Source organism: Clarias gariepinus, chromosome 2 (genome assembly GCF_024256425.1).
Source record: "Clarias gariepinus isolate MV-2021 ecotype Netherlands chromosome 2, CGAR_prim_01v2, whole genome shotgun sequence".
NCBI classification, from domain to species: domain Eukaryota; kingdom Metazoa; phylum Chordata; class Actinopteri; order Siluriformes; family Clariidae; genus Clarias; species Clarias gariepinus.
The window spans coordinates 20,782,263-20,810,000 of NC_071101.1; the positions used below are offsets into that span (position 1 = coordinate 20,782,263).

General features: G+C 38.3%; 1 protein-coding gene across 1 annotated transcript in view; it reads right to left on the reverse strand.

The window, feature by feature from the left end:
- Window positions 1-27,738, reverse strand: part of furinb (furin (paired basic amino acid cleaving enzyme) b) — a 108,412-nt gene that overhangs the window by 35,728 nt on the left and 44,946 nt on the right. Inside the window, exons 3-6 of the mRNA XM_053480879.1 lie at window positions 11,472-11,570; window positions 4,884-4,979; window positions 2,045-2,173; window positions 1,710-1,786 (exon numbers count right to left, since the gene is read on the reverse strand). Coding sequence (XP_053336854.1) covers window positions 1,710-1,786; window positions 2,045-2,173; window positions 4,884-4,979; window positions 11,472-11,570 — 401 coding nt within the window. The remainder of the gene's footprint in view (window positions 1-1,709; window positions 1,787-2,044; window positions 2,174-4,883; window positions 4,980-11,471; window positions 11,571-27,738) is intronic.

Here is a 27,738-nt window from a genome sequence, read left to right on the forward strand (position 1 = left end):
AGCATACCTTCAGAGGGGCTTTACCTCATTGGGGCAGCGCTGTTCTGGAAGCATAAGGGGGACCTATACAATATTAGGCAGGTGGTCTTAACGTTATGGGTGATGGGTGCATATTGATATGTTCTCATTTGGGGGTGAGCACATTTATCAAAGTGTGAGTTGTGGCTTAGTGGGAAGTAATGGAGCTCTTCCATTTGTTCTCTGGTTTGGATGTGCAGCTGTGCTGAAGAGATGTGCAGTGTTACTGCTATTGACAGAAACACGATTTTTCCTCCCATTTCATGGGCTTGAATCAATTGACTAGAGTATAATCATCTTGACAGCTGTGTGTGTGGATGGTGCATTGTTTCCTGATGGCTTTTTCAAATCTGGTGAGCTATGGTACAGACATAGGCATAGAAGAGACTTGTTTATTTCTCTCTGTGTTTCTCCTCTTGCATCACTGAGTGAAAGGGGGTGTTTCTCTGACATACAGAGCTTTAAACCACCTTTCACTGTTCCACTGTACATTCGGTGAGAACAGAGCAGCCATATGAAAAGCAAACACGTGAAATTTTCCTTCTCTTTCTCTGACACCCTCTCCCTCTCTCTTATACAGATACATGAACACATAGAAAGCAGGCATAACAGCTGGTCTGGAGACCCGAGAGATATTGGGAGTGTTTTTTTTTTTAACAAACTCATTATAGGCTTGCTTGGCTTCTTTTCTGCTTCGATCCGGTGTTGAATTTAAAATAAGAATAAGAAGAGCGAGGCGATGCCTGAAAAGCAGCTTTGGCAGACAGCCCAGAACGGCAGGGACTTGACGCAAATCCCCCAACATTTCTGTAAGGGTCTGAGTCTGACACAAACTTATGGCTGGGCTGAGTGCTGGGAGAAGTGTTCCTCAGAGTCCACCTGCTTTTTATCACAGATTAACTAATGCCTTTTTTTATATGAAGATACATAAACAAGATAACAGAAATATAAACAATTTCATAGTATAAAAAACAAAAAATCATTAGAACCTCTAATTTAATCTCAATGGATTTGCTGAATGACATTTGCAGAAGGACCTTTAATGTCTAAACCTTAATGTTAGATCAGGTAAGATTTAAAGCTTTTTTTTAAACATGATAGAATTACCAGTCCTCAGAACATTCCTGGGTTTTCAGCAGGTCAAAAAGAATGTTAAAAAATGAGAGAGAAATAAATAGAGAGAAAGAAGCAGGCAGACAGACAGCCAGCCAGACAGACAGACAAAGAGAAATGGAGCTGCTGCAGGTTACTGACTCTGTAAGTGTGCAGAAAGAATGAAATGAGGGAAACATTTGGAGAAAATGACGAGAAAGTGAAAAAGTGAGGTAAACACAGAAAAGGACATTCTCTCCTTAGGGGAGGTAACAGCATCTCTCTGAATCAGGATTGTAAGACTTCCGACTGAATTTTTCATGAAAGGTTGATGCCAGCAAATTGATGGAGGCGCTTTATGTGTTTCGCAGACGATAAAATAGGACCATAATGGAATAAAAAAAAAACTTTTCAGGGTTTTTGTTGTTTCTTGTGCCAAACAATCGGAAACTGCAGCTGATTTACTCCTTTTTTAAAAACAATAAAGTCAAAAAGTCAGTTTATGGCATCATATTGTGTGCAATACGTTTGGCTTTGCAACCTTCATAAATATACTCCAACTGCTTAGAACAGGAAGAGAAAAATAAAGTCTGCCATACCTGTTGTCATTCAGTTGTGTGTATCTGGGCTGTGGGTCAGAATCTCTGTCATTCACATCATAACTTGCATCTGGGTCCTGGGAGCAAAGGTTCAATCTTCTGAATAGGAATGCTGTAGTTCTCATTACAAGACTGCCATTCTATCATTTCACAGATACATTCCCAGAACATAGAAATCCACAAAAAGGCTGGCTAAAAAGAGCTGCTATCTTTCTGGAAAACATCTTTCCTTCCTGGCAAAAGGTGTGTATTTTTTAACCATTTATGTGCTTACACCGTCATATTAAAAGACTATGCTGGCTTTCAAACTTTAGAGATGTGAGGAAAATACTCACATAATTCTGTATCAGGTCTGGGTGATCTTTCTCGATGCCATCATCAAGGATGGTAATGACGACTCCCTTTCCTGTGAAGCCCTGAGCCCAGGCTTCTTTCACCTGCAGGTCTTGCCGACTGGGATTGTACTGTCAAATTGAAGGTAGACTTCAGACTACATCTCAGCCTGGGTGCTCAGTATACGTAACACAAACGATTAAAGTGTAATATCACTTTCTGTGGGGGAGCACCATGTATCATATTTCAACCAAAACAAGTCCTTTTCGTATGATTTTGTACAACATGCTCTATTCTAGTTGGCCATATCATTGCACAACAGTGAATTAATTGTCAACAAAAGAATATTAACATTACACTACTTGTTTTTCAGATTACAGTTAAATGCAGTTCAATTATAATTATAATTAAATCCAACATTAAAGTCTAAAATCGGTCACGCATACCTGTTGAGAATACCTTTAATTAAAGTCCCTTTATATTTTGTGATTTAAATACCAAACTGTTATCTCTCCTTCTCTTCTGCTCTCTTCTCTCTCTCCCTTTCCCTGTCACTCTCTGTCGAGCTACACATGCTGCTCCTGAGCTACCAGTAACCCACACCCCCTCTGCCTTCTGGACCTGTCTGAACTTCTGGTGCCCCACTTCTGGTTGGAGATGTCGCCGCATGGATTCCTGAGATGTGTGTGGTGACTGGGGACGGTTCCACTTTATCATGAAGACAGTCCTGTCCTCGGCTGATGCAGATAGCTGTACTCTGAGGATTTATGACTGCAGTTGCTCAATAGTTCAGGACTGGATTTTTCTACGCTCTACCTGAGTCTCCAATAACAAACTGGACTCCATATTAACTTAAAGACAACTGTTACACTGAACTTCCAGCCTCATAACACAAAGTGTGACTGCAGATAAATCCCTGCTATGCGTTATCAGTCATAAGAGGATGGGTTCTTCTTTAAGTCTGGTTCCCCTCAAGATTTCTTCCTATTTATTCCTATGGGAATTTTTCCTTGTGACCGTTGCTCTCTGCTTGCTCATCAGGAACTATCTAATAATTTTTATTCATATACATTTTTTACATTTCATACAAATATTTTCGTTTGATTGTGTAAAGTTGGGCAGCACGGTGGTGTAGTGGTAAGCACTGTCACCTTGCACCTCCAAGGTCCGGGGTTTAATTCCCTGGCTAGGCTTGATTCCCATCTCTGTGTGCATGGAGTTTGCATGTTCTCCCCGTGCTTGGTGGGTTTTCTCCAGGTACTCCGGTTTCTTCCCAAAGTCCAAAGATATGCAGGTTAGGCCAATTGGCGTTCCCAAATTGCCCGTAGTGTGTAAATGAGAGTGTGAGTGTGTGTATGTGTGTATGCTCTGCGATGGATTGGCACCCTGTCCACCCTGCTTTGTGCCCTAAGCCTCCTGGGATAGACCCTAACATTGGGTAAAGCGGTATGGAAGATGAGTGAGTGATGAGTGTGTAAAGCTGCTTGCGACAATGAAAATTGTAGAAAGTGGTATCCAAATATAATTTAATCGAATTGAAAACACATCTCACAAACTTCAGTACATAAAGTGTCATTACTTCTAATATTTTGTTCAAAGCTTTTCAACTAAAACTATCAGCAAAGTTTGTAAAGTCTCAAACTGCTGTGGACTTCCTGAAATTGGCATACAGAGACAGTCCTTGGTTGAAATGAAGTACAGCAAAGTGACAAATAACAACAGAAATAGAAATTTTTAAAGCGCCAGAAGACACACTGAGATGCTGTAGCCCATTTCCCCACACAGCAGGTGTCAACAGGGAAAGCCACTTTGCAGCAAGGCATGTGCACATACTCGACTGGGGGAACACTACTGAGTCAGCCAAATGCATATACACATGCACACACATGCACACACAAACACAGAAACACACACAAACGCTTACGTGCTCACGGACTCTGCAAATGTGATAGAAGACCCCAAGATTCTTTCTGCTTTGCTTGATTTTGTTTCTTTTTTTTTTCTATTAAACTTAGCATGAACTTTGAACACGATTTTCAAAGCATACAATATTTCTTTCCCTTTAACTTTTGTCCTCTCTTTTTATTCATGGTGAAGTATATCTGTCTTAATAGCACCACTGAATATTGACTCTTTTATGAAAGACATAGAGAACTGAGTGCATCTGCATTAGAGAGACAACTGCTGACATGACTTTGGGGTTGCACTTTTTTCATCCTTCTTAACTGAAATTGTCTGCTGTCGTCTCATACAAAAGCACTCATTCATTTATCACTACACGCATCTTTAAAATCTGAGCTGAATATGCTTTTGAATGCAAATTGATTTGAGCTAAAAGAGATGAAATATTTGTAATAAATTTTTTTTTTGTATAGGATCGGTTTCATGCTATCCAATTTTCTCTGTTCATCTCGTCAGCTTTGGCTACTCATCTTTCTTTTTTCCTGTTAATTGATTATTGTTAAATCAGTAAGGACCTTACACCTTTCAGTAATACATTCTTTTCTAAAAAAAAAAGTGGTAAAAATGGTAAACTCTCTACAGTATATTCACTCTTTCTAATAGGAAGAAGTGAATATTACTACATTATACCAATCAAACAGTGATTGGAGGAGCAAGTTTAAATGCAGAAGAGATTAGTGCAGATGGTGGTGTTCCATTGACAAATTTAATTAAAAAACAGACAAACCGCTGTAAGTGTGTTAATTGCAAATCTCAAAACAAAAGCCATTGGCAGTCTTGTTAATTTGTACGACAGCAGTTTAACAAAAAGGATTCATTAGCACTGATTGATTGCAAATGACTGAACAACAGACTCCTGAGTAAAGCACATCTACTTACTAGGTACCACTGCTGGGGGAACTTCGGGTCTGTAGGCTCACTGTAAATATCCCTTTTCCTTCTCTGCTTGGCAACCTGCTGTTCTGCCCAGACCACCTAAAAGAGATCAAAAGTTACACACAACTTTTTTTTTACTCCCAGCAAAAGGTTCAAATACCTCCAGTGCTTTAAATGCAACACACACAAAAAAGATTCATACTTTGTCCACCTGCAGTGCTTTATAACCTACACTTTCCTTTACCTCTGCATTTACATCTTAAGCATGTAATTCCCTCCAGGCCATTTAATTAGAATCATAAATGTCCTCTTTCTGCACTAATATTTAAACTCGTATGACACCCTTGACAGTCCCACTGTGTCTGTTTCTGTGCCAACCCTGCCTAGGTTTCCATCATGCTCCTCCGCCATCAATGTTCCACTTAATAAAAGTCTGGTGGACAGCAGAGACATTGTTCTTAACTAGAGAATCTTAACTAAATATTTTAGAAGAGCAGTGGGATGTCTTTAAAAGTAGACATATGCTCTGCTATCTCTACAAACACACAACAAAAACTAAGAACCACAAGCATCTTCAGCAGGACACATTTCCCAGTCCTGCTGCGCTTTAATCTAAGATTCTGTTCAAGTACAAAGAGCGAAGAGACAAAGTCTCAGCAGATTCCCTTTTCTGTGGTGCTTTGCCTTTCTTATCCTCTTTCCCACCACCTTATGTCTTACTTTAACTCTAAATTTCACAGTTCACTCTTCTCCATACATTCCTTACCTTTTTGTCTGCTTTTTCACTTCTGGGAGTGACAAAAACATGTTTGTAGACTTAATTAAAATTTCAGTTTGTGATTTACACATTATATCTAATGTGTAAGATATAATTTTTTATTACGACAAAGGTTAATTAACAAAAAAGCCAACATTTGTTGATTACATAAGTATTTACCCCACTGGGTCACTATTTAGCCAAACCACCTGCAACAAGTACAGATGCGGTACAGCTTCAGCCATATGTCTCATATGTGAGCTTTGCACATCTGGATTCTTATACTTTTTCTCATTCCTCTTGCCAAAATTGTCAGACTGAATAATGAACACTGACAGATAGCCGTTTAGACTTTCAATCGGATTCAGGTAATAAGTGAACAACTTCTAACTGTTATCATAGAAGCTTTTATGTAACTGTTAACATAAAAGCTGTTATGTTGAACAGCTTTTAACATCTCCAGTGTAACATTGGCAGAATAATAAGGGTCACTTTACTGATTGCCCCAGTCTCACCTTACTTACTGTAAAACAGATTTAGCCCTACTTTTTCCTATATTAATGTTTGACTCAACCTTGACAAGTTCATCAATTCTGGCTGGTGAAAAGCATTCCCACAACATAATGCTATCACCCCCATGCTTCACTATGAAGATGATGTTCTCAGAATTAGAAGTTGAAATCTAGTCCATTGTGCCAGAGTTTAATTTTTGTATTATCAGACCGAAAAAAAAAAAATCTCCAAAAGTCTCCAACACAGGATTTCATGTTTTTTTTTTTTTTTTTCAATAATGGCTTTGTTCCTGCTGCTCCTCCATAAATCCCAGCTTTGTGGAATGTCCAAGAAATGTCTGTTCTTTGAACAGCTATTTACATCTAAGAAGTGGATCTCTCCAGCTTCTTCACAGATAGGTCTTCTCCAAACATCTCAAACCTTATCTAGTAACTCGCTTTTGGTGGAAAGCATCCTTTATACAAAATCAGAGTTGAGCCATATTCATAAAATGTTTAAGAGTAAGTTTGTTGGCACCCTGGAAGATGCCTTGACCAGACCTTGGACGATACTTTCCAGAAATGTATATTTTCCTATTCCTGTTTTCGGGTTGTATAACGGAATGTAACAAATTCTGAAGCCCACAGTTTTAGACCTGGTATATTTAAATAAAGATGACATTTGACTAAATTATGTAACTTCTGATGGCAACCAGTTGCACCGGAACTAATTCCAACTAGGATAAATATATATACAATAACTTTTTTTTTTTTTGCAAACTATACTGATCCACATTCCCCCACACCCCTACACAATTCAATATTATAAGCTATTTAGGTGCATAAATGATATACAAAACCAAGTAAATCATCCTGTAACTTTAATATTTAAAATATTTCTGCAATGCACTGTACACAAAGCTGTACATAAATCTCAGAAAACTTGATTTCTCATGAGCTCTACCTAAATATTAAAGAATGGACTGGACAAAGACCCATGATTTTTATAATCATACGCTTTAGATATATAATTACAAGGTGTGTACTGTTGACTTGGAGGTAGTAATTTAGTCAGCGGAGGCAGCGCACTAGTTACCACTATGAAAATGGTAGGGTAGACTGAGCTGCCAGTATCTTCATCTAAGAAAAAGGGATAATTTAGGGATGTGTGTGTGTGTGTGTAATTTAATTTAGAACAGTGTTTAAAAAGTCTGAGTGAAATTAAACAATGTGTATAATGAAAGAAAAAAAATTGGTTTTAGTGGGCATACACTTGACTTATTCTAAAAACCTCCTGACACTAGTTTTTTTGTGCTTGTGTGTGTGATTCTAACGAACAACTGGTTCAGCAAAAATCAATAAAGATTTTCCAATGGTCATTACTTTTTAACATCACACCCAACAGGACCCCTAACACTGAATAATGTTGTCATGTATTTGTAATAAGGTTGTGGCAAAGTCCACCTGAAGCCATTGGGACAACATTATTTCCAGCACTTTTGTGATATTAGATTATTGTAGTGTCATCTCTCTGATTAATTTTCTTTAAACATATTACTCTACAGTGCACCATGGCTCCAAAACATGACAAACACCAGTGGCAAAGGACAGGTGTTAATATGGAAGTAAAGCAAAAATCTTATTAAATAACACCAAGGTGAAAAATCAATAAATGTCAATAACTCAATGACAATAACCATGATTTAAGCATATTGCGACCACACACTGCTGCTGCAATAGAGTATTCCCTATAGCATCACTAAGTATCTACAATTCTATAATATACTGTTCGCACAATGTCCAAATTGCATGACTTCTAGTTTCACAGAATGGATCTTGGATCTCTAATGCTCTTGTGTGTTTTTTTTCCCTCCCTTTTGGCTGTTTCCCAATTTAATGGTTTAGTAAATTGCAGTTGTCTAGTATTTTTTGACTTACAGGAGTTATTTTGTGGTGCCTGTGGTCTGTCAAAGCAATCTGCATTTATTAGCCTTGGCAGGAGCATTCCCTGGTGAACCAATAGCTAGCCTTCAGTGCTTTTACCCCTGTGATCCGAGTTCGAGGTCTAGTCAAGGAAACAGCTTAGTTGCCGAACAGAGAAAAAAACAACTAGTGTAAACATTTAGAGGATGCATCATAGTTGAGAAATAAAAACAAATGCTATTAATAAATATTGTTGACATCATACTTGCACACTGTATTGGGATCATTCGTTGAACATAAAAAAAAAAAATCAACACCAGAAAGTATGGCTATATTTAATAGGTAAAAAGGTCATGTGGTCTGGTGAGTCCAGGTTTACCTGATGGATTTGAAGCATCAAATCAGCATCATTCAGCTTTATGGAAAAAACATTCTCCTTATCCTATCTGTGCAGCATTTTACTGATCTGATCTGATCATGGCCACATGTGAACGTATTACAGCAAAGGGCTGAAATGGCAATCTCTATTTTAATAGAACATGCTGTACATCACATCTAAAAGTATTAACTTTGACATGACTTCCCGAGCCTAAAAACACAATATTTTATGAATTATTGCATTTTCCCCAAGTATTTGAAAGTATTACCATGACTGGCACAGGCTTCCTCTTATGTATAAGAGGGTAGATGGATCTTTTAGGAGCATCTTGTTCTGTCCCATTGCATTTACTCATGCAGGCTTCATACCACAGTTTTTCTGTACCCTTCTACCCTTTTAGACTGGAAGCGACACTGCACATGGCAGACCATGTCTGTTTAGCAAGTTTTAAATTTTACACTGACTGCTGCTCTGGTATGGAGATTTTAATTCTGTCACATTTACTGATTTAGCAAATACTATTTGCAAATGTCTGTAATGACAGATTGATATGTGTTGTCACTGACTCCCCTGTTTCCTAGAAATTTAAATTTTCACTGACAAAATTTTAATTGATGCCAGAGTGTGAGCTGCTACAAGAAGGCTCCAGGCTAAAAGAGTGAGCTGACATTTCGTAAAAGGTGTGCATTTAATATTTTTCTATATTACATCTGAAAAACGTAAGCACATGCGGCTTTACCGACAAAGAAAAAAGTACTTGACTAGGTCACATCAAAGATGTTTGTGTGTTTTTCCATTCTGGTAACAGTTAACCTTACTCAGATATTTGATGGATATTTGGATATTAAAATGAAACAGAAGGCACATCCCTAGATAATACGACTGAAAATATGCAAGGTGGATCAACGGTCCCACCCACAAACTGTGTCACAGCTGTCATGTTTTCCCCTACAGTGGCAAATTCCATTTGTATAAAATTAATATATGAATATGAAAATCTCTACATGGAATGCACGCACGCACGCACACACACACACAGACAGGAAGCCGGTACCTCATGGGGAAGTTGTTAATACATAAATGTATGTTATGAATTCATTGTGTGTTAAGTATTGATATATAGCAGTTTCTCTCTAGCTTTTTCTTACACATGCAGACACACCACACTATCTCATTCTTTTTTCTTAGTCATCCTTCCAGCCCTCACTTATATATATTTCAGCCACTAGACACTAAATTTATCCCAAAATGAGCAGATGTGGAAGAAGGTCAGGTCACGGCTGCTTTGATATATTTTAGCTGCTTTGGCACCCACGATCCACTTTCCTCAGCAGCAAGCTTAGACTTTAACCTCATTTCAACTTTCTGTGGAAATAGATTCTGCTTGCTGCTACTGTACACTTCTCGAGATGATAGGCATACTCCCACTCACCACACATGCTTGGACTTGCATGGAGGGGGGTTCGGGGAGTATTAGATATCTGCTAGATAGATAGTAGATTGACCTTACTTTAGGGAAAGCACATAAAAAAATGTCTCTTATTAGTAAAACTGTGCTGTGTCTTATTAGTCTCTTATTAGTAAAAGCATGCCGTCTTTGAAGTCATGCGCATATACGTTTTCATATCTGAATAAGGCTTGACCTACAAGATCCTAGAGGCATGTTTCACTCCGAACACACACAGCTTAACCAACGTCCTGATCTTATCTTCAATATTTCTGTGTGTGTGTGCGTGTGTGTGGCGGGGGGTGGGGGGTGAGGAGTGTTGGTTAAAATGAAAAAGACCGTAATGAAATAAAATGCACAGTAAATCAGCTTTTCCATGGAGTGCTCTCTGTTCTCACTTTCTCCTGATGATGAATGGGTCATTTGGTGGATGCTGATTTTGCACCATAATGAGATTTTTATTTCCTATAGGTGGATTTTTCTGGTAGTAATGGTGGGATTAACAAAATCTGCAGAAGAAACCTGAAACTGTGGCTCGAGCTGGATCAAGAGCTTGATTGTTCTATAATGTGGCAAAGAACCTGTTTAATAAATAAATTGTATGTGACAAATTGAAGGAGCACTTGGGGTGTGTGTCTGTGTGTTTGTGTGCTTCATGGTAATTATTATTATTATTTTTTTTTTTTACCACAACACCCAAACTTGCTATACAATGGATGCTATCTTAGTTAAGCAAGATTTACTTGCTGTACTTTATTTATCTCTTGAGAATTCATTACGCGCATGTACAGTGGCAGGAAACGGATGAGGTTTTGCCCAAATATTGCTAACATTTTGTCAAGGGAGGTAACACTGAACAATATTTATAGTCATCTGAGATTAAATTACAGTACTTCCTACTTTCTGCTTCGTATTTAGTCGTCGGGTGACAAGAAATGCACGTCGTTCAGTTGCGAGTGGGAGTGTTTACATCGGTAGGTGGGGAGTGAGGTTTATGCCCCTTCCATTTCAAAGCATAAACAAACAGCTTGTATAAGAGAAGCAAAAATTTTAATGTGGGAGTATAACATGAAAGAAGGATATGTGGTTTTGATTATTATGTCATATTTATGAAAACTTTAATGAATATTAGCGTTGGTCACTAGGATCTATAATCACTGAAATAAATGCAGAGATGGCGAAGTGTGTTTTATTTTCGCTTTGTTGTTTTAAAGCTTGCAGAGGTGCTATTAGTGATTAGTAACCAGCAACGGTGCCCTTCGTGAGGCAGATGGATACGGTGATCGTCTCAGAGATTAATGGGTGTCCGGGCACTGAGGGGCAAATATGCAGCCTTTTTCCTGCCTGTAAGCACTGATAGCTTATCTCCAAAGTATGCACCAGCAATATGCACGCACGCACGCACACACACACGAGCATCCCCTGACATTAATTCTGAATGTGCAATCTTCCTGCCTGCTCTCATCCAACACTTTTAAGCTGCATCTATCCATCACAGACATTATTCCTTTTTTCTTTATCTCCGCTTTCTTCTGAATGTTTGTGTATGTTTATGTGTGTGTGTGTGTGTGTGTGTGTGTGTGTGTGTCCGTACCTGTGGTTCACTGAGCAAACGAGCATGAACCTCATGGTGGGCAGACAAAGACCTCTTGACGATGCCCCTGTGCTGAAAGTGATAATAGTCTCCAAACACCTGTAAACACACACACACACACACACACATACACACACACACACACACACACAATATTAGACCCAGAAACACTGTGTCCTTCGTGCCACTGTGTATCCTTCATGCCATAAGTTGCTAAGATGATCTAAACCACACCTGAGGGAAAAAAAACCCTCATTAACTTTAACACCTGTGCCCAGAAGAAGGATTATTTCTCTCTCTCTCGCTCTCTCTCTCTCTCAACATGCTTTGTAACGTACATCAACTACACAATCTGCTGAGAAGTAGACATGGTCCCATTGTATCCACTGTAATACACACACAATCCTTAGTTACTAAAACATAAGAAGTGGCATCTGTTTGTATGTTGTATGCTATAAACAAGACACACACACACACACACACACAGTCATAAAAAGTCACTAAGGGGTGGAAGGCACATGTCCTGCTGCTGCCGCTACGAGTAATGAAGCAGCTAATTCATTTTGTCCTCACTTTGTGCTGTAATGGTGTACATATGTGATTTTTGAAAACAAGTCTTCACAGACACACACTCATGCACACACCCAGACAGACATACACACACACAGACACAAAGACACACACACAGACACGCGCGCACACACAATAAGAATCATGATTTCCCCCAGGTTTTGACATGATTACGATAGAGAGAGGCTTATGAAGAGCAATTTTCAGCATATTCAGAGCAAAACAAAGAAAAACGAATGATTAAACTCAAACATCCTTACGTGTATTACTTCTCACCTTCAGACGACCCTGTAGTCTGCATGACGAACAACCCAACTCTGACAAATACGGTAGAGGAAGATGGATGGCTCTGTGTGTGTGTGTATGTAGGTCTATAACAAATCTGCTTACACAGCACTAAACCCCTGTGTGCGCACGTACTATATGCCCAGATGTTTCACCAAACTTGTGGGGTGCCGTATGATGCAAAATTGCAATGATACTGTTGTCATAAAGCCATATTTTTCTTTTCTTTTTCTAAAGTGTCTGCTTAAGTGACACTACAGTCAATTACCATAAATCTTTTTTTTTTTTGTGTGTAATCTGAGGGATGAGAGTCTAAAATCTGTGCATCAATGTGGAAAAAGTGGCTTACTGTAGTGTCAGAAGTCTTCTAGAGGAGTGGATGCTAGATGAACCTTAAACCATGTTTAACATTAGTTAATTTTTATTTTATTTTATTGACTCTCACCTTGGACCTCAAGGGTCTAGGTTTGATTCCCAGCTAGGCTCGATTCCTCTCTCTGTGTGCATAAAGTTTGCATGTTCTCCCCATGCTTATTGGGTTCCCTCCCACAGTCCAAAGACCTGGGGATTAGGCTAATTGGTGTTCCCAAATTGCCCGTAGTCTGTGAATGAGTGTGTGTGTGTGTGTGTGTGTGTGTGTGTGTGTGTGTGTGTGTGTGCCCTGCAATTGATTGGCATCCTGTCCAGTGTGTACCCTGCCTCGTTCCCTGGGATAGGCTCTAGGCCCCCCGCGACCCTGAATACAGGGGAAACCATTATAGAAGATGAGTAAGTGAGTTTGTTATTAAAAAATATACTGGGATAATACACATATTATATAACATTCATATATATATATGAATAGTTAAACCTTGGATTGCAAGCATTATTCATTCCGGAAGCGTGTATGTTTATCAAAGCACTCATATATATATATATATATATATATATATATATAAATAAAAGCAAATTACGCCATGAGAATTAATAGAAACTCAGATGATTCGTTCCATATTCGTACCTTTAAAAAAAATCATGACTGAAGTAAGATGAGAGAGAAGAAAAGGAGGGGAGGGAGCTACTGTGTAGGGCGACTTTCACACGCACACATGCACATACACACACACGCACACTCACACAAACACACTAACGGAAACGCTGCTACGTCCGCAACCTTCTTTAACAAAGAAACTCTCTCATGACACTAGCTTTTGCCTCCTTTTGAGGATGTCACAGAAATGCGCCATTGCATTGTCACTAAACAGGTTAATCTTGTTAAGACATGAGGAGATGAAGCATGGGAAATGGTTACCCCTAATACCGCAGCATGAGAGAAAGAAACACCATTGGCACAGTTATCGTCATGTGATGCTTGGCAGACAACAGGCATGCGTACTACTCATATGCCAAGACCTTGCTCATTTATCAAGTTAAAATTTATATTACTGTTGTTACAGTATTACATACTGTGTAAATGACTATTTTGCTGTATGGATCTGACATTTCTTATATCCATAATTTATCATATTTTTCGCTGATAAATACATTTATGCACAAATGCTACATAAACGCTATGCACATGGTGTTTCATGTACAAATAAATATCTCTGTTAACAAAACAGGAGTGCACAATTATAGTCAAAGTGGAGAGCTTGAGTCTGGCAGGAAAATCACCAAAGTATGCTGGACTCTGGCTGTACAGATGGGCTTTCTGGCAATTTTTTGAAAATTACGCGAGAGAAGAGAGAGAGAGAGAGAGAGGGAGAGAGAGAGAGAGAGATGGCATTACTCATACTTTTGTCATTACTCATTCTGCCTCTTCTTTGTGCCTTTAGTACAAGGTCACATGCATTCTCTCTCACACACACACACATACACCCAGACTTTAGCAGACACAGAATCCCACATCCGCCCACCTACACATGTCCACATACCCCTGTCAAAGCTGAATACAGATGTAAGGTCAAGAAATGGAGGTACCGTTTCCTTCATCTGCACCCCCTGCTATTTTAATCACAGCTGCTTTTGTCCTTTTGTTACTGTCTCTTTTTTCACTATCTGTCCTGCTTCCTGTCTTATCCTTTCTCTGTCTGCCAATCTATCTCCTTTTGTCTGCCTCTCCTTTTTCTCTGTTGTTGGATGTGAGTGTAACTGCTTGTTACATGAGACACATTACCTCCAAACCCCTGCTGCTACCTCTCCAAGACAGCAACACATCACTTCTCTCTCTTTCTTACTCTGCATAACAGCCTGGAACTATACGCACACATCTCTGTTTCCCTTAGTTAAATATTGCAGTGTTATATTTAACACTATACGTTTGCTCATATATAAATATACACACACATACATACAGGTGTATCTCAATAAATTATAATGTAATCGAAAAGTTAATTTATTTCAGTATTTCAATTAAAAAAACTCATATTCTATAGATTCATTACACACAGGCTTATATATTTCAGTTGTTTAATTTGTTCCCAGAGTGTGCTGGTATATCATCATAGCACTTTAACGTATAGCAAAACAAATTCCCCCATAAGAAATACTGGAAAGTCTGATGATTCCTTACACAACCCCAAAATATTCATATAAAAATAATAAATACAAAATATTAAGTAAAAATAAAACAAATTAACCAGCACTTAATATATGTAGGTTATATAAACTTATATATAAAAAAACACAGAAATGTTTTACTGAATTTAAATGATGGTGTGTGGTGCCCAGGTTGCTCTGATAGCAGCCTTTAGCTGTTCTTCATTGTTGGGTTTGTTGTCTCGCAGCTTCCTCGTCACAATATCCCATAGATACCAGGTATAACATTTGGCAGTGAGGGCAGGTGCGCTGATAAAAAAACCCCATTAAATCCAGCAGATAATATGGCTCCCTTAATCACCAATGCAAACTTTACACTGGACCTCAAACAACTTGGATTCAGTGCATCTTCTCTCTTTCTCCAGACTTTATATCCAGAACTTACTTTCATCTAAAAAGAGAACTTTGGCCCACTGAGCAACAGTCCAGTCTTTTTCGTCCTTGACACAATGAATGCAACAGTTGTAGCCCATGTCTTGGATACGTCTCTGAATTGTGGCTCTTGTATCACTGACTCCTGCTGCAGTCCACTCCTTGTGAATCTCTTCCAAAATTCTTGAATGGGCATAATTTCACAATCCTCTCAAAGGCTGCAGTTATGCCTGTTGTTTGTGCACCTTTTTTTTTTTTTTACTTTATTTTTTCCCTTCATTCTACTTTTCATTAAATGTGCTTGAATACAGAATTCTGTGAAAAGCCAGATAGTCAAGTCAGCAGTCTTCCCCATGATTGTTTACCCTCCTGAACCAGACGAAGAGACCTTTTAACCGCTTAGGAAACCTTTGCATGTTGAGTCACTATTAATGAACATTAATTATCTCTGGTACCTGGAAGTGTGTGGGATATGTAGACAGCAAATGAAAATTTTGTCCCTGAAATTGATGTGTTGGAAGCAGAAAAATAGGGCAAGCATAAGGATTTATGATTAAAACAGCAGCTCTTGAGAAGTCTTTCCAGTCTGCAGTAGCCAGGACTTACCAAAGCGGTCCAGGAAGGAATGGCTGGCTAAGGCTCTTTGATGCACATGGGAGTGAAGGCTGGCCTGTGTAGTCCGATCCAATGGAAGAGCTACTGCAGCTTAAAATGCTTAAAAGTCTAATGCTGGTTATGATATAAAAGTGTGAGTGCAGTGTCAGAGTGGATTGCAGTTTGTTGTATATGAGGCTGTTTAGCTGCAAGTGCCCATGCTGACCTGTGCCCAATGCCATAAGCACCTACAATGGGCATGTTTGCATGAGAACTATACCACAGTGCAATTGAAGAAAGTTGCCTAACAAATCATATTTGATTTCGTATAAGTGAATTTTATTTGACATTTTAAGTAAACCCCCATCATGACAATAGTGGATGGCCAGATGCATGTGTGTTGCGTTGCGTTAATGGGGAAAAGATGGCATTAGGATGCAATTTGGGAAAAAGGCAAGCCAGCGAAAGTAGTATGAAGCTTAGGACAATGTTCTGTTGGAAATGTTCATGTGGATGTTACACTGATACAAACCACCTATTTAAACATTGTTGCTGACCAAGTACACCGCATCAATGTTCTTGGAAAACAATTTTGACCCAGAGATGCCCCACCATGCATCTTACGGGACGTAAAGGATCTGCTACTAACTGCTTGTCGACAGTAATACCTTTAGAGGTCTAATGGAGTCCATGCCACTACGGGTCATTATATAACATTATGACCACCATCTGCCTAATATTGAGTAGATTCTCCTTTTGCCGCCAAAACTGCCCAACCCACTGATGCATGGATGTCATTAGAGATCTAAAAAAATTTATCTAAAAATTCATGAATAAATGAATTAATTTACGAATACAAATCAATTTAGTTCCAACAACCCATGTAAATTACATAAATTACATCCACCCTAAATGTGACACTGTTTAAACAACATATTTACATGTGCACATTACACACATGATTGCATACATTTGCATTTACAGAAGGCCTAACAAAAATTACCATTACAACAAAAAAAGAGTATAGAACTCTAAGTAGGTGTGTTGCGGAATAGGGACAAGAGAGGTGGGCTTTAGGGAACGTGTTTTGACTTTTATCTTTATTTCCATCTTCTGTGTACCAAGGAGCTTTTAACGCCTTGTTCGGAAAAAAAAACAAAAGAACACATGCATATGCACACAGGTCTGCTTCTTCACAGCTTAACTTGTCAGCTTGCTCAGCAACACAAACCAAACAACAACAACAACAACAAAAAGGTTTATTATCCACATGCGCATACTCATTCCTTAAATTGTCCAATCCTTCACCTGGACTCCACCCTCAATGTACAAACTATATGTGACACCTCAAAGGCACATCCTGGCAATAGGTTACATATAGAAGAAATTAGTTCAGTATAGCATTGAGATTTACAGTATAATCTCATTGATACACTGCCTGGCAAAAAAAAAGTTGCATACGCTAATCTTTTGTTGGACTGCCTTTTATGCCAGCTTCTGTAAAAAGTTACAAATTGGCCATACTGACAGTTGCACCTGCTCTGCAGAGTCTCCCTAGAATATATATATAATGCCGCCCCATTCTGCACGTATATTTCAGACATATGGGAAACACTGTCTTGGAATATGATTCAATTCACTGATAGAAAAACCTGGTCATTAAGTGTATTCAGGTAGTCAGCTGTTGTAATTTTGTCATGCACATAACATTACTAAACCTAAACCTGGCAAACAGAAGCAACCCCAGAACAAAACCCTTTCCCATAGGAATGTATAGTAAATATTGGGCATGATGGCTACATCACTTAATACAAAACTCTTCTTACCCTAATGCACCTATGACTCTGGAACTTGGCCAATCAGAGTACATGTCATTTTTCCAATGCTTCAGAGTCTATTCTTTATGCTCCCTAGCAAACTGAAGCCTTTTTTGATTAATCTGACTGATAATTGATTTTCTTGAGGCTACACAGAAGTTCAGTCCCAATCCCTTGATTTCTCTTTGTGTTTGTGGTGAAAATGCTCTTACTTTCACTATTAAACACAGCTGTGATTTCTACTGTTATTTTTTTTAATGTTTTGATTACATCAAGTATTTAAGTAAACCCCCATCATGACAATAGTTCACAACTATGCTTCGAGGTTTTACAGTTATTAACCCAATTTTAGTAGTAGTAGTTTTAGTTGTTTTCTTTTGGTAATGCAGGCCAATTATTTGACCCTTCTGAAACAGAGTAACATCTCTGCCATGACCAAGATATGTCTTCTGACATGGTTGTTAAAGCAATGAGTCATCAGTGCATCAGTTAATACAAAAAAAAAAAAACTTGTTCCCAGCTAATCAATACAGTAATTATTCAATAGAAGGGTCTTACATATGCTTAGCTAATCCCAGGTGAAGCTTTTTTGGCCGGGCATGATATGATTCAGTCTAAAATGATCTTAGGGCAACAAAATGTTGTTTAAATGTCATCATAGAAGGCAAATGGAAGAACTTGTATTCTGAAATTCTGCTAGGTGGATGATAAACCTGAATCAGGTCCTAAAATGCACAGAAGTTCAGTACAGTGAAAAAGACTGAATTGGTGTCGTTGCTCCAAGAAAGACAAAAAATGAACAGTCCTACTGTATGTTAGATGAGGACACCGCATCTATAGAGTCATGAGCAAGAAACAACGAAGTAAATGTTAGCCTATGACACTGTTTTACTAAAACAGCAGGTGCAGAGTCATGTGTTCTTATACAGCCCTACAGAGATTTGTGTCCTCATTCATCTAACAAACCTAATTCAGCTTTTCGTGACCTTGATAATTAGCCGAGTCAGGCGTATTAAATTAGATCTATAATCTGCAGTGCTGGGTAGATAGAGGATACAAACTGGCACTTTTTCATTTCATAGCATATTCTAAGAAGTCACAGGTTCAGGTGACTCAGTGAACTCCTGGCCTGGCAATGGCTATAAAAGCTAAAACATCTAAACTCATCAAATAAATAGAAAGTATTAAAGGATGTGACACATCCACAAAGTACATCCCCCACTGCTGTGGACATGAGCGGTTTAAATGTTTGTTCATTAAAATATGGACAAGTCAAAGGCTCAAGATAATTATTAAAAAGTAGATATGCTGTAGGTCATATGACTTTTTAGAAGATTCATAATTCCAAAAGGTTTCTATCCTTTTTTTTTTTCTACAGCTGGATGGCAACAGAAATAGACATGAAAAGAATCGACATAAAAGAGTGAGAACAAGAATGAAAAAGAAAGACCAGGGAACGGATAACTTTCAGCTCCTCATTAAGCACAACATGACAGCATTAGTGCTTCTGGCCTGCTGACTAAATGTATAATTCATTGTCTCATTTGCTAAAAGAGCAAAAAAAAAAAAAAAACACTATTGCACTATTGCTTTTTGCATTTCTAAGCCTGAAGTAAACACTTTTTCCCCTGGATCAAGCCATTATTATATGAATAAAAAAGAATAGCATTTAACGGTTTAATTTAGATTCAATGGCATTACCATTTGAATTTCCATCTCATGAAAAGCATTTGCCAGAACTGCACTCTCTGGCAAAAGGAGAAGGAGCAGGGAATAGATTATGGAGAATACAGGTTGTAAACATTGTGATACTCGTTTGTGTGTGCGTGTGTGTGTGCGTGTGTGTGTGTAAAGCCATTCCACTGATTTGATTTATTTGAAGCAGACCCTCAGGCCACTGTGGTGTGCTCCCCACTGCCTGAGAAAGACATTTTAACAACAGGCAGTGTTCTTACGTTAAAAGCTATGAAGCTAAAAGTTGTATTCAAAACCCACCTCCAATCAGAGTTCAGACCTTGCCTGTATCAAAGCCAAATGTGGTAAAGTAGGTGGTTTAAACCCAACTACGGATAAAACATGGCACTCAGAAAAGTGCCTTTTTCTCCTTTGCAGTGGGGATGCCTTAAGTCACTGGGCAATTATTTAATCAGCATACTTTACTGACTGCTGGAAATGCTCTAGCATGAATGTTCAAATATCGAATGGCAGTATTTGCCAGGCAAGTCAAACATGATTGATACACTTTGCTTTAATACATTTCTTCAAAGCAGAATTTCTTTGTTGCATGAAACATGACAACAACCAAGGCTGGTTCTATGCCATTGGTGATAACAAGTGCATGCACTGATTAGCCATAACATAGTACCCTCACCAGGTGTTCTGAATACCATTGACTGCAAATATACACCAGTAAACTAGTGACCGCGTCATGGGCACACGAGGCTCATCCATGTGGTCTGAAAACTCATCAGTGTGGCCAATTCCTCTGATCACAATAGAAAAGGTCAAAGCTGACCACAATAGAAAGGCACCAGAACACCCAATGCAACACAGCCAGCTTTGAACAGGCCCCAGGAGGTAAAGAGCCCAAGGCTGCAACTCAACACATCCCAAACCAATCGCGCACCCATGAACTGCGCTGTACAAACAAGTCTGATTCACGGAGGCCACACCGCCGGAGGCCCTGCAAAGCCAAGCGCTGAGGGGCCAGAGTTGCCCTTGTGGCACAAGGGGAACTCGAAATCTAGTTGGTTATAATGTTAATGTTTTTAATGTTATGGCTGAATGAGGTACATTGTGTGTGATGTTAAAAGCGCATTAACTAATAGAACATATGACATATGTTCTATTACATCAGTTTGAAAGACTACTGTACAAAAACACACATTAAACTTATTCTGAATTCTGTCCCTAGATTCAGTTAGTCATTACTGTAGGTACTTTAAGCAGAATTGAGTTACATAGTCAGAAATTCAGGGACTGCTAGCACTCAGATTAAGCCTTGAACACACGACTACAGTGTGTGTAGGCTCCTCTCGTTCTGAGAATACGCCTCCGTACTGGCACATGTCGAGAAGAGACGACAAGTTTCTCATATTGCATCCCAAGTTACATCCCTGTGAGTAGGTACACTGCAAGGATGCAACTTAAATAATAATGTTTTCTGAATTTTTCTATAAAGCAATATTTAAATTAGTTTAAATTTCATGACTTCCCTTTATATTGGTTTTCTCAGTATAAGGCTGAGACCTGTTCACTTGGTTTGACTTGGCACAAGAAGGCCAATGCATGCCTCGATTATTTCCAAAACGTTCGTTACTCTTTCCGGCTACATGGATTAATTCCTGTGCCAAGTCATACCAAGTGAACAGATCTGAGAATTATTCGAACATAAAGTTACAAAGAATTATAATGATTCACAAAGACAAATATACTCTGACTGAATCTTAAATCTTAACTGACTTAATTGAAGACAGCACATTAAAACACAATGTGTTGCATATAAGTGAGTTAGGAGCTAAATCTTTTCAAATGTGTCATTAAGTCAAAGATGATTCAACTTTTTCCTCTAAACTCCAGGAACCCTTTTCCACCTCCTGATCTTGCCGCAAATTGGTAAAAAATGCCAAAAGCATAACTAATAATTGGGAATTTGACCATGTACTAATGTGCTCCTATTAACTATGCATGAGCTAGGGTTGCATCCATAAAATGAATGTGTGTATGTTTTTCTCTAACTCATTTTTTCCTTACGCACGTAGAGAGCTGTTCATGTGAGAGCATATGAGAGCATCTTCTCTCCTATTGGGTTTTAACCATATTGGTAAACATGGCACAATTTCCTTGTTCCCCCTTGAGCAAAGTACATTAATCATTTAACAGTGCACTCTTTATTACTAAAGATCCCTATTTCTGTTTTATTTTGCTTTTTCCTTTCTCTGTTCAAGTTCCATGCTGTTTTCTATTTATATCCCCTTTTTTTACCTACTAGCTTATCATAGTTTTGATAATAAAGGTGTGATATTAAGGATACTAGAAAACGTTTGCATTAGCTACATCTGAGCGTGCATAGTAATCACAGGCCAACTGGAAATGTTCCTATGAATTCAAAGATAAAGCAGTATTCATTTATTACATAGCCTTTAGGCTTGCTGTGATATTTTATTTTTTTTAGGACAGAAAATTTAAGACAGACAGACAGTGAGAAAGAGGAAGGAAAAATAGAAAAAACTGAGGCAAAGTGAAGGCAGCTAAATGCAGAGTGATGCAGAGCTGTAAATTGCTGGAGGATAGGATGCACCATGAATCTGGTAAGAATGAATTTAGAGATCCTAGATTAATGTCATTGATGATGCACTTTAAAAAAGAAATGAGAAGGATTTGAAAATGGTCCAAAGAATATCGGGTGTGACTCATCCACGAGCATTGCTGTTCGTTTTTATCATATTTTTGCATGTATTAGTGTGACTTTTTGAACAGATTAACAGTAGGCGTATTAGAATAAGCACACGAGCGTGTAAGGCTTTCATCTATCTTGGTCCCGTCTCCTCCCATGCTCTTACACATACACAGATGTTCCTTAGGACTCACCTACTAACTACTGACGTTTGCCTTAAAATACACTAAGCTGAGGGACTTGATATTTCGTTTCTTTTATTTATGGAGACATTGATATACCATAAACCCTCTCCTTCTCTTTCTCTCTTGTGAAATTCAGACACGCCTCCATGCTGTGTCCTCAGGGAAAAATTACCTTCTTATAAATGCGGAGAGAACAACCATCCTCAAACACAACAGTCCTGATCAATCAATTTAACCCATGGTCAGTCCTAGATAAAGGCAGTGCAGCATACTGATGGAATAAATCAGGTTTGAGCTCAGATTAAATTACCCTCCATCAACTGGTTTCATTTTTAAGTACCATTGCACTAGATAAAATCTAGTAAAGAATTATATGCAAGAGTTTCAAATTGTATGTACAATATATACAAAAAAAGTCTAAACTAATGAATTCACCCATCAGCAGTATGCTTTTGCAAATGTAAAAAGAGTAACTTGGCATCAAAAAAATTTCTAAGTGAGGCATATCTGAAAGGTTTACACAGAGTCATCAGCAAAGTGTTAAAATGGCAAACAGCCCAAGAGATCTGATTATGACAAATTGAGAAACTATCTTTCACTCTTAAGTGAGCACTGACTAACAAACTGTGAAATAGTGTGCAGAAAGATGTATATATTTGATCTTCAATATGGGTCAGTGATCTGGGATGCCAACCCCCCCGTTGGCAAGTAAAAAAAAAATTATGATGTCGCATCTACACTTTGCTGGAAGCTATTTAAAAAAGGATTCGAAGGAAATGAGCCTTTGAATATCTTTCTTTCACTCCAAGGACACCCTGAGAATTTGAGGGGAAGTTGACACCTGCCAGTCAAAAGCAGGTTTGATGGGTGCCAGTCAGATGTGTGAAGTTCTTTTGAAAAGACAGTGGATAACGTGAGAGCTGTCATGCTGTGGAAACAGGTCAGGCAATAAAAAGTCAACGAGTAATGCTAGTGGCATGATTAAAACTGGAGTAAATAGTTTAGTGAAAAATACATGGCATGTGTGACTTTCTTTTTTTTTATCTGTAAAGTCTTTTAATTACAAATGTGCTTTAATTAGATGCAAGGAAGATCACATTTTGACACTGTAATAAACAACATATTGTACAATATATAATGAAATGAGCCAAGCATGACATGAACGATTTTCTTTTGCTCTGTTCTGTCACAGCACAGTTTTGCTACAAAAAAGGTTAAAGATTTGTGTGATAAAATGATGCAATCGTCGCTACACAATATAATACTGCCACTATGCCCACTGACACAGTCTAATAGGTTTTTGCTAAAAACAGGCCAAAAGAGCAGTCTTTTTCTGCCCAATAAATCAGGAGATGAGCCAATTGATAAATTAATTCCGAATGATTTGTGCTGGAGAAGCGCAGTGGTTTAGTGATTATCACTGTCACCTTGCACCTCAAGAGCTGGGGCTTCTAAACTCCTTAGGCTTGTGTGTGTGTAGGTTCAGTATTATCCCCGTACTTGCTGGGTTTTATCCAGGTCCTATAGGTAACTCCTACAGTCCAAAGATACACAATGTAGCCTGATCCAAGGTTTACCCTCCCTTGTGCCCTAGGTGCCCACAACCCTACACAGGACACGTGGTACAGATGGAAGGATGGATGATTTATGTAGGAATTTTAAACTCTCTGACATTACCTAACAGCACCTCAAAGCCCTGCAATTTCACATGCTCTCAGAAATTGCAGGGTAAATTGAGTAAGCTTAGGCTTCACTAATGTAAAATAAAATGTAGAACTGTATGATCGATAATATGTGGACAAGCTGACAACTCATTTGTCAAAAAAACTAAACAAAAAAAAAAAAAACAGTGTGTGGTTATTGTTATTTTTCATCTAAGTTACTAAAAGTCCACCTTCCAGCTGAGTTGTCGCAAGTGACACTGCAGGCAATCAGTTCACAACTGCACCGCTCATAATATTATTACTCTCCCCTGACTCTCAATCCTTAAACCTAAAATGGTATAAATTCTTATTTCCTAGACTTTCTCAGGCTATTGCTTCTGGATGATTAAATTGTTTATTGAGTGTTTAAAAATAGTAAAATGGCAAGCAGGGAACAACAATATAACACAAGCCCAGTGTTGCATAATGAGGCAACAATATTTCCTTGATATATAGTTTTTTTTTTTTTTCATCTACCCACATTCATCATCAGACCATAGAGCATGCTGTGCATAAAATTCCGGATTCTTTAGTTGGTTATTCTTTGAGTCAGGTATTCATTCTTTGCACATTTTTTTCCTTCTGATTATGGTTACTTATTTATATCAGTATTTATTTTTCATTTGCTTGAGGCAGGGCCTCTTGGAGGTGAGAAAAGATAAAACAAGTAACACTGCAGGCTTTAGCAACCAGCCTCGCACCCAACAGAGAAAGAAGTCCACACTGTTTCATGCCAGCTCTCAACAGCAACAGACAATAGACAATTGAACAATGTCTTTCTGCTGCTTTTGTATCTATTTCTCTAAATTTCATCCATATTATGCTTTGGAAAACTTCTGATTCCAGACCAAAGTAAACAGAGGAGTTTACAATTTTGCACAGAGCTTAAATCATACAATACAGAAAGAAAAGATATTAAAAGCTCATAAAAAAAATCACTACTGTGTTTTACACATAAGAAGTGGATCTTTTTCCTGCATCATGTAACTTAAATCCCAGGTGGATAGCTGCCCTTCCAAACCCCTCGCCCGTGCAGTGGCAAACAGCTTCGCTGTACTCCATCTATTAAGATCTGTTTTAGTTCACTAGGTCACTTATCCTTGTATAACTACTTCTTTTGTATCCAGTCAAAGGCTTCAGACTCTAGATGTCTTGCTCATGGGGTTAGGGTGCTATTCTTAAAAGCAAATTTAACATAAATAAGATGTAATGTTTACATTTAACAGGCACGATAACAGGTCGCTCTATTCAGGTTATCATTGTGTACGACAAAAAAACAACAACATTCATTTAAATGCTGCTGCTGATTTCTAGGGTTTTGGAAAGAGCTGTGCACTTAATTTTTTCTACTTCCTTTTTGAAAAAAGTGCAATTCCACTATAAGGGACCGGTCTCAACGTGTACATGTTACATGTTAGGTCCATTACAGCAGCCTGTTGCTCCATACCTTGGCACTGTGTCCACATATTGTTAGAACATAACAAGTATAAACATAGTTCAGCTTAGTTCTCAGAGAGGCAGCACTATTAATTCTGACTTAAAAAAAAAAATGTAAGCAGTATGTAGGTAGCCAGGCTGTTTTGTCTTTATATGAAAGTGGTCTAGGCTGACAAGTGCTTCTCAATCCCGTCTCCTAGACAAACACTCATATACAACTAGGTGAAGAGCACACTATACGCAAAGTATATCAAAGCTTTGTGACAAGCACATGATGCACATCAATATATCAAACTTTTACCAGACTCTGCATGTTTGGCAGTTCACTAGAGCTCTAACCACAGGCACATCTTTTCTATGCTATTTAAGAGACTGATGTGTAAGACTGATGTGTACCGTCATGCTTAAAAGCTAGTACCCCCTCTATTTATTCTGTGTAAACCATCGAATTGTAGCAGGTCACAGTATTAGGCAAATACATCCTCCATATGTTGAACAACAACATATAATTTTTTTTTACTGTGAAATTATTTATTTAATATAAATGAAACCACAAAGAAAAAAAAACATGCAGGTTGATAACAATACCACGTTCCCCTTACTGTTTCCACAGGATTCAAGAGGGTAAATTGGCCGTTGATTGACTGATCATTAGCAGGTGTGCAGACCTCTATAAAAGCAAAAGTGTTGGCACTTCGCTGGTCGCGAGCATCAGATGTGTGTTAACACAATGCCAAGAAAGAAAAGCATAAGCATTGGTCTTAGAGAAGAACTTATTGCTGCAAATCAATCTGGAAATGGTTATAAAACCATTACCAAATAATTTGGAGTTTAACGCTCTATAGTAAGAAAAATTATTCACAAGTGGAAAGCATTCAAGACCCAAGAGTGAAAATCTCTGATAAATAAGCAGAAAGAAATAAAAAAAAAACATCCTCAATATCTCAGCGCCTACAGGCCAATATCTCAGAGCCTACAGGCCAATATCTCAGAGCCTACAGGCCTCACTGAGCATGTTATATGTTTAAGTCAATGACAACACTAGTAGAAAAAGAAGAAAAAAGGACAGTTTGTTTGTAACAGCTTCCAGGAGAAAGACTCTTTGTGTCTAAAATAAACACGGAAGCACGACTAAGGTATTCTAGAGACAAATATTAGGCCATCTGTCTAACAGCTAAGGCTTGGTCGAAATTAGGTCATGCAACACAACAGTGATCTAAAGCCCCCAGTAAATCGACATCAGAATGAATGAAAAATAAAAGAATCAAGGTTTTGGAATGGCCTAGTCAAAGGCATGACCTTAACCAAACTGAAAATAAGTGGTGTGACCTTGAGAAAACAATAAAATAAAGCAATGTTGTGAAGAAGAATTGACCAAAATTCCTCCACATCGATGTGAGAGACTGGGCTATTGAACCATGGAGGTACTTAGTATTGCACACATATTTTTTCCTTTCGTTTTTGCTTAATAAATAAATAATTGTATGGTGAAAAAAAGATATATGTTGAACAAGACTGTAATGAATAATTTTACCTTATTTTTTTAATCCCCTGTGTCAGCTTAATCTGATTTAATGCAACATGTACAGTGAAACCTTGGATTGCGAGCAACCTGATTTGCGAGTGTCCCGTAAGAAGAGCAAAAATTTGTAATAAAGTTTGACTTTATAAACAAGCGAGTCTTGATATACGAAGTACCAAGTATCATGTGCTTCTTGTTTTGATGCCAAGCGTCACATGGTCACAACTGAGGCAATGGTTCCTCTCTTTTGCTGTGGAATCTGTGCGCCCATGTACTGTTTACTATAACACTGTAACTGTGTGTGTGCATAAAGCCTCTTTTATTTTGTATTGTGTGTGTTTGGGACAACTTTCACACACACACACACACACACACACACACACACACACACACACCAGTTTACCGAATAGAGACAAATCCGCACACTTCTGTGCGTTTCTATTCGATAAACTGTGTGTGTGTGTGTGTGTGTGTGTGTAAGAGAGAAAGTCGTCCTACACAGCAGCTGCCTTCCCCCACCTTGTCTGCAAGCTTGTGTGTGTGTCAATTTTTTGCGCGCGTTTGGTTGAGTGAGTGTTTATCGGTAAACTGGTGTGTATACGAGTGTTTTGATAAACACTTCTGGAACGAATTATGCTCGCAATTGAAGGTTCTTTTGTAATTAGTCTCCTAACATATGTCTTATTTGTCCTTCTCTTAGTAGTTAAATAAAATTTTAGCAATCACATATTACAGATTTAATATTTCATTATAGTTCCTATTGATTTATATGTAAATGTATTTTCCATGAGACTGATTTGGAAATCTCT